This window comes from Populus nigra, chromosome 7 (assembly GCF_951802175.1).
Source record: "Populus nigra chromosome 7, ddPopNigr1.1, whole genome shotgun sequence".
Classification (NCBI taxonomy): domain Eukaryota; kingdom Viridiplantae; phylum Streptophyta; class Magnoliopsida; order Malpighiales; family Salicaceae; genus Populus; species Populus nigra.
In genome coordinates, this window is record NC_084858.1 from 21,653,832 (window position 1) to 21,663,132 (window position 9,301).

Consider the following 9,301-nt stretch of genomic DNA (forward strand, 5'->3'; position numbering starts at 1 on the left):
TTACTTCTATTATGATCACGCAATTGATAAAATAAATTAAAAAAATAATTTTTTATTCAAGAAAAATATCTTATTGGAAATGTTTATATTTTATAATTTTAATATACTAATATTAAAAAAAAAAATTTTAATAAATTTTCTATTAAAAATATTAAAAAAAACCCGCATCGGGTACGCTATCAAACACATAAATTTATTAATATCAAAACCAAACAGAAGACAGCACTAACTAATAGTTAAATCCCAAAAAAACAAAGAAAAAGAATCCTCTCTTTACCTCATTTATTTATATTGAGTGAAGAAACCTTCCTTTTATTTTTGCTCAAGACCTCTCTTCCTCGTCTGTTTTGATTTCTAAAATACTGACTTTGATTCCATTTCTTGTCGTTTTTAGTAGTTATGGCAGATTGGTGTGGTGTCTTGGGTAAGGGAAGTATTACTGTTGGTGGCTATGGAAGGAGATCAATGAGAGATGAAGATTTTGAAGAAGAAGATGTTTGGTCAGTCGTGAAGGAGATGGGAGATTCAAGTTCTAACTCCAAGTACCCTTCTTCAGGTCCTTCCTTTTCTTCTGCATGGCATCTACCTAGTGCGGCTCCAAGAATGATCCCAGCAACAAAGACAACAGCTACAAACCATGGAGGCAAAGCAGCTCAACAGCAGTCATCAGCTCCTGTGAACATCCCTGATTGGTCAAAAATTTATGGGAAAGATTCAAGGGATATTATGGCTTCATGGGTTGATGACCATAATGGTATTGCTTATGGTGATGGAGATGATCATGTCAATGGTGATGTTGATGATTGTGATGAAGATGGTGATGATGGCATAGTGCCTCCACACGAGTGGTTAGCTAGGAAGCTTGCAAGGAGTCAAATCTCTTCGTTCTCTGTGTGTGAAGGGATTGGAAGGACACTCAAAGGGAGAGATCTTAGTAAAGTAAGAAATGCTATTTTGACAAAAACCGGTTTTCTAGAGTAAAAAAGTGTTCTTAAAACCACTCTTCAAAACCAAGTTTACTGTCATCTCCTCCCTCTAATCATCATAATAATCTAGTTCATCACCACCATCAAATCATCATCATCATCATCAATTTTGTCATCTTGTAAAATAGGGTCCCATGTTCCCATGAAGTACTCTTTCTTTAGCTGCTGCTTATATTAACTATCAAATCCAATATGGTGTATGTTATGTACCAGGGAGGGAGTAGAAAGTAGAAGTCAGAGCTGCCCTTTTTGTTGTGTGGTCTCTAGGAAGAGAGGAAAATTGAAAAGTAAAAAAAAAAAAACCTTTGGCAGCCTCTAAGATTTTGCCTGGTAACTTGGTAGAATTTTGTGTTTCGAGTAATGCAGTGAGATTTGAAAGAGGATTAGTTTAATCTTCTTACCTCTTTGCTTTTGGCTGCTAATGCTTTACACCTGTTTCATGCCTTCTCTTATTACTTAAAATCTTGCTCTTGTTTCCTTTATGACTTTGATTTGGTCATTTACTTACAAGAAGATTTATATATTGGTTTGTGCTGTAGCTGGACAGATGAGGCCTGCATGCAAGTGCAAGTGCTTGAACTATCTTTTCTCCTGTGTATTGGTTGATAAAATCTTTTAGCATTCTATCTCAGACTCCGTTCCATTGTTGTGACTCCGTTTGGGAATGTGCAGCCGAAACGAGGGCGCAGCTGCGGTTGCCCCCGCGCCACTTTCCCAAACGGGCACACACGTCTTGATCATTTCTATGATCGAAAAGAGTTCAAGATAGAAAAGGGATTGCCTTTTCATCGTGTAACTTCACTGTCAAGTATTTCTAAAATCCATTCCAATCGGATCAAGGGGCCACCAGCATAAAGTTCAAGAAAATAATCGTATTCTTGCATGCTAACAATGGTATCAGAATCTGGAACAAGATGTCAATGACATTTACAATTCATAGATCCCCACATCTCCACCAGAATACAGAAGCCTTTAACCCCTTTTTCCGACAGGAATATCGATTATTTTCTTCGCAAAATTCTCCATTCCCTTCACTTACCACCTCTACAATTGATCACATGCTGAGCACCCTCCAATACTTTCAAGGACCACTTCAAAAAAAAAAAAAAAACTTTCTGCCAGTGCCTTGAATCCACACAAAAGTGTTCCTGATTATAAATAATACAAGTGGTTCTTGAGTGTTGATTAATTCACTAGAACTCTTGTCTCAATATTGCTTCGTGATCTTAAGTTCTATCTCCAATATCGTTTCCCTTTTATGATATTGCTATCTTCTTTACACATTGGCAAACTAAAGGTGTAACACCTATACGCTAGCGTTGGAAAAGTGCTTCATCATCTGTCATCTCAGTTCATAAAAAAAACACTAAACTTAAACCTTTGTTCGAATGGATATTCTGTTGCACAAAAGTACAAAATCCTAACTTGTTGCCCCTTGATTTTATCTTTCCATTGATGCTTTGTTAAAGGGTGGAAGGTGCTAGTTTGTGCTTGTATTACTTCATTCACCATTAAAATTCTCCTCTCTTCTTTGATTTCTTAAATTCGTATACTGAGAACATTACGATCAAGAAGATTTATTCTATTAAAAGATATTCGAACGATGTAAAAGAAATTGTAAATCTAAGATCGTTCGAATAGAGGGATTTAGTCTAGATTAACATGCAAGTTAATTCAAGAATATCATTTTTATTAAACCGGGAAATAAAGTTATTGTTAAAGCCATGATATGTGTTTCTTCTTACAGCTAAAACATGAACTATTAGAGACAAAAACAGCCCATGTTACATCATTTGTCATGCTTGTGTCGTCGGTGTTCCTTCTAGTTCAACTGCTATGAAAAATAAAAAAATAAAAAAAAAAAGAAGGCAAAATGGTAGCTTTTTTAATGCTCTAGAGATGAGAAGAGGTGTAGCCCACAACCAATTTTGCCAAAATATTTGCAATAAGCCCAATTTGTTTCCAGAACCAAGCCAGAGATATTAGAATTTTGTTTTCAAATTTAATTCTAATTTTAATCTTCTATACTCGGATCAATCTTCTCTTTTTTTTTTTTTTTGTTATGTTATTAATGTGTTTGTTGAATTTTTTTATATATAATTATAAGCTTGTGGACTTTATTTTACTTTTGTTTCACGCAAATAATAGACGGCCTAGACTATAGAAGGTTTAGTGCTTCTCTTCTTTTTTATATTTCAAAAAGCAGTCCCCATAGATTTAATACATTTCCACTTCAGCCCATGTAAGATCAATTTTTTTATGTTAGCCATGCATATAGTTTCAGAGAGGTTTTAAAAACTCTGAATATCTAAAAAATATGGGTTCGCTTTCAACTTTTATGGGATAATGATTAAAGAAGTTTGTTCATTTACTCGATCTTCTATGTTCAAATCGGGGGTTAATTAACACCAAGAAAAATTTATTTTCTTGAATATACCAACAAAACACGTCTTTAAGATGTTTTGAGAATATAAAAAATATATATACATTAGAGAATTTGAAAACTATAAGATTAAGATTGATAAATTATAACCTTGAAGGACTGAAATAGAACATTTCTTAAATGATAGAGATTAAAACATAATTCTCTATTTGCAAATTGGGATAATTACACTAGAAGTATACTAACTTTCTAACTTTTCTCAATTGAGTTCATGAACTTTAAATCTTTTTATTTTAATACACCGTTTTTTTATTGATTGTGTCAATCAATTACTTCCATCAAATTTTAATTTCTAATTTGTTTTTTTTTTGTAGTAGGAGTACTGCTCAAAATAATATTATATTTAATAAATGAAAAGGTTTTAAATTAAAATAAATCCTTTTAAAAAACTAATAATAAGTTAATAGCAAGCTATCTATATTCTACATCGAGCCTAGAAATTATTTAAAGATTAATTAAAATAAATAGATAAATTATAAATAACCATTAAAATATTTATTATAGATATTATGTGATTGAAAAATAAAAAAAATTGTTGATTTTTTAAGAAGTACTAAAATCAGTGCACCAAAAAAAAATTAAACCCCATGTACTTGATTGAAAAAAACTAAAATTTGGTATATCGGTATTGTAATTTTTATTTAGTAATTGATTAACAAAAGATGTACACAAATGCTTAATTGAAAGTTTTTTTAAAAAAAATTAATATACTTAAATGAAAAAAAAGTTATATACTCAGATTTAGATAAAGTGAAAATTACCTTTCCAATTTGATATCTTTCAAATCTATCTGGGTTCGCTTAAATGAACCTTAAACTGTCAAGACCAATAACTAGCATCAAAGCTCTAAGCACTAACCCTATGAATTGATTAAGAAAGAAAGCACTAATCCTATGAAAGTGAAACTGTTACTGTTATTAGTGTAGACTAGAAACATTAATATTGTTGTTCCAAAAAGTAAAAGACAACATTTTAATTGTAGTCTTGAAACATATAACATCAAAAGTACATTAATGGTGACAAACAGAAACATACTGTAAAGAGAACGGTTAAGTAATTTTTGAGACTATATATATTAATAAGAGTGGTAGTTGGTAACCGGGACTTTTCACTGAGCACCTCTCTCCCTCTCTGTCTCTGTTCCCTTCTGTGGAGGGAGAGAAGTGTGTAGACTGTGTCATTGCATAAACATAAACACATGTACAACACCACTTTCATTTGTTTTTTTAAACCAAAACAGATTCTGGGTGGTGTCTAAATTGTTTTTAGAATTATACTTTTGATAAAGTTTGAATCGTTTTGTTTTTTTGTTGCTGAGTGTAGGTTAAATAGTAAAACAAAAATGTCAGTGAAGGGTAGAGTAGGAGTTGGAGGAGAGATGGGTTCAAGGAATGCAGTGGTGTCAAGGAATCTGGCTCTTTTGCTCTGTTTTGGCAGCTTCTTTGCTGGGATATTATTCACTAACAGGCAAGTTTTGATTAATGCGTTCCTATTGCTTTCTTCAAAGTTGTAGGCTTTGGTGGTTGCTTTGATTGTATGATGCATTTTACTCTACTGGGTATCAATTAATTTTGAGAAATATGTGATCTGTGATAGAGATATTGAAAAGGATCATTTTGATTGGTGTGTGCTGTTGAAGTAAGTCTCTTTGACTGATTTCTTGGACTTTTAATTTGAAGTGTTGTCATTGATTCTTGAAGCTAAATGTCGTAAGACAAGAAGAACTTGAATGTTTTAGGAAAAAATTGTGTTGTGGTTTACTCTTCTGTTCCTGATTTTTGGATATTGTGGAATCAAATAACTGCCATGTTGATCTCTTTTTTTTTATTTTTTGTTTTCTTTTGGCAAATATGTCTCCACCGACACTATCTTCACCTTGGAAACAGAAGCTGTAAACGTGTGCTGTCGTTTCTTTTTTTATTTCCTTCGCTTAAACTTGTGTCTGATGTTGTAGGGCTGGATTAAATTGCAGAGTGTTATTCTATGTTGTTTTGGGCCACATTTTTTATAGTTCTATATTGCACAAGTTTTGGTGCCAATTGCTAGCAAGCTTCGTTTGATAAATTTTGGCGGTCATTTGAAGTTATAATTGTTTTTTTGTCAATGGATTTGGGCTACTTTAATTTACAAGTCAAGATGATTTGCTTTGTCATAAATATTAATCAAGAAATCTTGGACCAGGATTTGGACAGAGCCTGAAAGAACAAATTTAGAATCCGAGAATTGTAATCAGAAGCTTGTAAGTGCATATCAGGCTTTTATTTAAAAACATATGGACAAGCTTAATGTTGTGTTGCGCTATGTGGCATTGAGGTAATTCAGAATGAAGTATGGCTAGTTGGTGGTCAAGCATTATTTTAATGTATTTTTAATTGAAAAACACCCTTCACTGCAATGCTAAAAATTCTCTGACACATCAGTTATGACATTTCAGTGGTTGATCGATAATTTATGGGAATAAGAATTTTTTATTGTTTAATTTAGCTATGGATTATCGTATCTTAAAAGCAGTTTTCTTCAAATATATATAACTTGTGATTTATAAATGCAAACCGGATGGGAGAATTTATTGCTGAATGTTAGTGTCGCTGTCCATGGACTTTCTTTTATACAATTGTCATATTTGCCAAGGAAAGGTTAGAATTTGCAATGTACTTGTTTCTTTAAGTCATTTGTTCTGCATTGTTGGCTTTCATATGATCAGATTTCAGCTGTGCTTTTCAATTATGCTATCGCAATTGACTTTCTAGTTATAGTATTTGCTTCAATCTTTTGCCACTATCAGAAGGTTGAAAATCATACATCCATTAACAGTCTAGGGCAAATTTCAAATACTCAGTATGATATCAGGTAAGCTCTGCTGTACATTATGTTGAGTTTCACAGATACGATGGTGTTACCCTTTCATTGACCTAAATGCAAATCCTGTTGCCGTATTATTCTGAATGCAGTGCCCTAGATAGTAAAATTTCAAATATAGAGATGAAACTAGCAGCTGCTAAGGCAGAGCAGCGATCTTTGTTAAGTGGCGATACTGCATCAGGAAACTCGAAAAGAAAATACTTTATGGTAATTGGAATCAATACAGCTTTTAGCAGTCGGAAACGGAGGGATTCTGTTCGTACAACTTGGATGCCACAAGGTGAATTGGCCGGGACCAAATTTGTTTTTGACTTGTTCTTTTTAAAGTTATATGCTACTCCAGTTGCCAGTTAGAGAACGAGTTCTTGTTTTGAATCCTTAAATAGGTGAGGCAAGAAAGAAATTGGAGAAGGAGAAGGGTATAGTCATACGCTTTGTTATAGGTCACAGGTGAGATTTTATGCCTATCTTGTAGCTAGTGTTGTTTGCGGTGTGCTTGATTTTCTTATAAAGTGTAGCACTTGCCATCTTTCTTCTACTGGACTGTATGTATAGTTTGTGGCTCTAGCACTGAAAGGGTGTACAAATTTGATTATATCATTGTGAAAAGATTTCAAAACTGATGCAATAATGAAAGCAGGACTTTGTTTTAAAAGCAAGAAATCTAGAGAGATATGAAAAACTTGTAGATAAAACAATCGCAATGTCATGTGAATTTAGGTAAAAAGATTTCAAAACTGATGCAATAGGTATAGAATCAAGTGCTCTGTGAAATAAACCGAGATAGAAACGATGGACAAGTGGTACTAAACCGAGGAAGAAAGGATGGACATGGACTTGTATACCTCCTTGATTGATGTGTTCACTGTTCATGCTAGATGTCGGTACACTATATAGTTGTGGAGTATGAATTTAAAGAGGAAATTTTCATTAAATGGCATTTTCCACAGTTCGACTGCTGGTGGCATTCTTGACAAAGCTATTGAAGCAGAGGAGATGGTGCATGGAGATTTTTTGAGACTGGTGATTTTATTCATTACTTAGCCGTTACATTCATCTTTTGCACTCCATATGGTTGAAAGTGGGTCTAATGAAATGTCAAATAGGTATATGCTTCTTATTTTTCATAATGTCTAAACAGGAACATGTTGAGGGCTACCTGGAACTATCAGCCAAGACAAAGACTTACTTTAGCACCGCTGTTGGTTTGTGGGATGCGGACTTTTATATCAAAGTTGATGATGATGTTCATGTGAATTTAGGTAAAAAGAATTTTGATCCTTTCTTGCATGTTTAATTTGTAGATCTTGTATGCAATATGCCCTCTCTCTCTCTCTCACACACACACACGCACACACACACACACCAATATGTAGAATTGGAGAAAATGACATGCATTTTTTAGAGATGAGTGCCTGTGAATTTTCCAAGTGCATGTTTATCTTGTTTCTCCCATCTCATTGAGCTCATTTGCTGTGAAATTAATATAGCAACATTGGGCACAATCTTAGCTGGACACCGAAAGAAACATCGGGTTTATGTCGGTTGTATGAAGTCTGGTCCTGTACTTTCTAAAAGGTATGCTTAATGGTCTGAGCTGTTTGAATTAGCTCAACATTGGTAAGGTATGGTTTCTTACATGTCCATGAAACAGGGGAGTGAAATATTACGAACCAGAGTATTGGAAATTCGGAGAAGCTGGAAACAAGTATTTCCGACATGCTACTGGACAACTTTATGCTATATCAAAGGATTTGGCTACCTATATATCTGAAAACCAGTAAGTCTCCCTCCAGTCATACAAGTTATTTGGCTTACAGAAAAACTTAAAGTCTCTTATGAGTAATGATTGGATGAGCTGAAATTGATTGCTAATCCAGTTTGATACCAAGAATCTGGAAAAGGGGGTTCAAATACCATGTATTTGATTCCTAAGCATTACAGATTGTGAACTTGTTTTGCTAAATATGCACTTCAATTTTCTTTTAATCTTATCTTCAGGCACATATTGCATAAATATGTCAATGAAGATGTTTCTCTGGGATCTTGGTTTATCGGTTTAGATGTGGAGCACGTTGACGATAAGAGAATCTGTTGTGGTACTCCACCAGGTAAATTTGACACTGCTAGCGGTACATGTTTACATACTATTCATTTAGTTTTCACATGGGAAATCTATTCTGGTCGGTAGGCGAAAAGAAGAAAGCAACACTTGAATACCTGTAAAATTTCCCTACCTCTGAGGACAGATGCTCATTCTGTAAAACTCGGCAGATCCAAATTGACAATTTGCTTCTTTGAACTTATTATAGTGTTAATTTTAAAGGTTTTTCTTGCTATCTGTAAGCTCTTGTAATTATAAACAGACATATTCAGAATTATTACAAGTTTCCATTCATCCTTTTACCGAACTGCATATATTGATTAATTTAAAGAGTGAGAATATAGCATAAATATAAATACTTCTTACAGAGATAATGATGTGATTCGTTACCGCAGATTGTGAGTGGAAGGCTCAGCTTGGCAGTGTCTGTGCTGCTTCATTTGATTGGAAATGTAGCGGGATTTGCAGGTCCGTTGAGAGAATGGTGGAAGTTCACAGGACATGTGGTGAAGATGTAAATGCTCTAGAGCATGCAAGCTTCTGAGAGATCAGATACCATCCCTCCAAACTCAGAAAGGGCAACTTGGGGAAGTAGGTTGTAGAGCTGTGTGTAATATACTAATAGAAATTTTAGAGTTACAGTCAAGGAGAGTAGAGATCCTTGCTGCTTCAAGGGCCCTTGTCCATAGGAGGCCAGCCCTAGATGGTGGTAAGACAGTAAAAGGAGAGGCTGTAACAAACTAACTTTCATTCTTTGAATGGTTGGAGGACTGTTTAGTTGGTTCTCTGCCATGACTGCTGATAGCAAACAACAAGTTAGAATAATCTTTATGATGGACAGCTTTTGCTTTATGGATCAATACAATATACAACAGAGTAAAAAATCCTTGTTGAGTTTTTCCTTCA

General features: G+C 34.1%; 2 protein-coding genes across 4 annotated transcripts; both read left to right on the plus strand.

The window, feature by feature from the left end:
• The first annotated feature begins 235 nt into the window (after window positions 1-235).
• LOC133700206 (protein S40-4-like) lies at window positions 236-1,468 on the plus strand. The gene has a single exon (XM_062123747.1). The coding sequence runs from the start codon at window positions 400-402 to the stop codon at window positions 979-981; it is 582 nt and encodes a 193-aa protein (XP_061979731.1). The 5' UTR covers window positions 236-399; the 3' UTR covers window positions 982-1,468.
• Window positions 1,469-4,464: 2,996 nt separating this feature from the next.
• Window positions 4,465-9,301, plus strand: LOC133698861 (probable beta-1,3-galactosyltransferase 3). 3 transcript variants are annotated; one of them, XM_062121954.1, is made up of 12 exons: window positions 4,465-4,629; window positions 4,753-4,896; window positions 5,611-5,668; window positions 6,215-6,279; window positions 6,381-6,571; window positions 6,678-6,741; window positions 7,242-7,314; window positions 7,433-7,553; window positions 7,782-7,869; window positions 7,946-8,071; window positions 8,293-8,402; window positions 8,791-9,301. In XM_062121954.1, coding segments are annotated over exons 1-12 (1,191 nt in total). In that variant the 5' UTR covers window positions 4,465-4,627; the 3' UTR covers window positions 8,940-9,301. The 3 variants fall into 3 exon arrangements, with proteins under 3 accessions (XP_061977938.1, XP_061977939.1, XP_061977940.1); XM_062121955.1 differs by lacking the exon at window positions 4,465-4,629 and having other exon boundaries at window positions 4,636-4,896; XM_062121956.1 differs by lacking the exons at window positions 4,465-4,629; window positions 4,753-4,896 and having other exon boundaries at window positions 4,918-6,065.

What these genes read in the sequence shown, in the direction of transcription:
- LOC133700206 (XM_062123747.1), top strand. Translation starts at nt 400, where the DNA reads ATGGCAGATTGGTGTGGTGTCTTGGGTAAGGGAAGTATTACTGTTGGT.
- LOC133698861 (XM_062121954.1), top strand. An exon ending in AGAATTGTAATCAGAAGCTT is followed by an intron (nt 5,669 to 6,214) that starts GTAAGTGCATAT and finishes TGCCACTATCAG; the next exon opens with AAGGTTGAAAATCATACATC. An exon ending in TGATGTTCATGTGAATTTAG is followed by an intron (nt 7,554 to 7,781) that starts GTAAAAAGAATT and finishes AAATTAATATAG; the next exon opens with CAACATTGGGCACAATCTTA.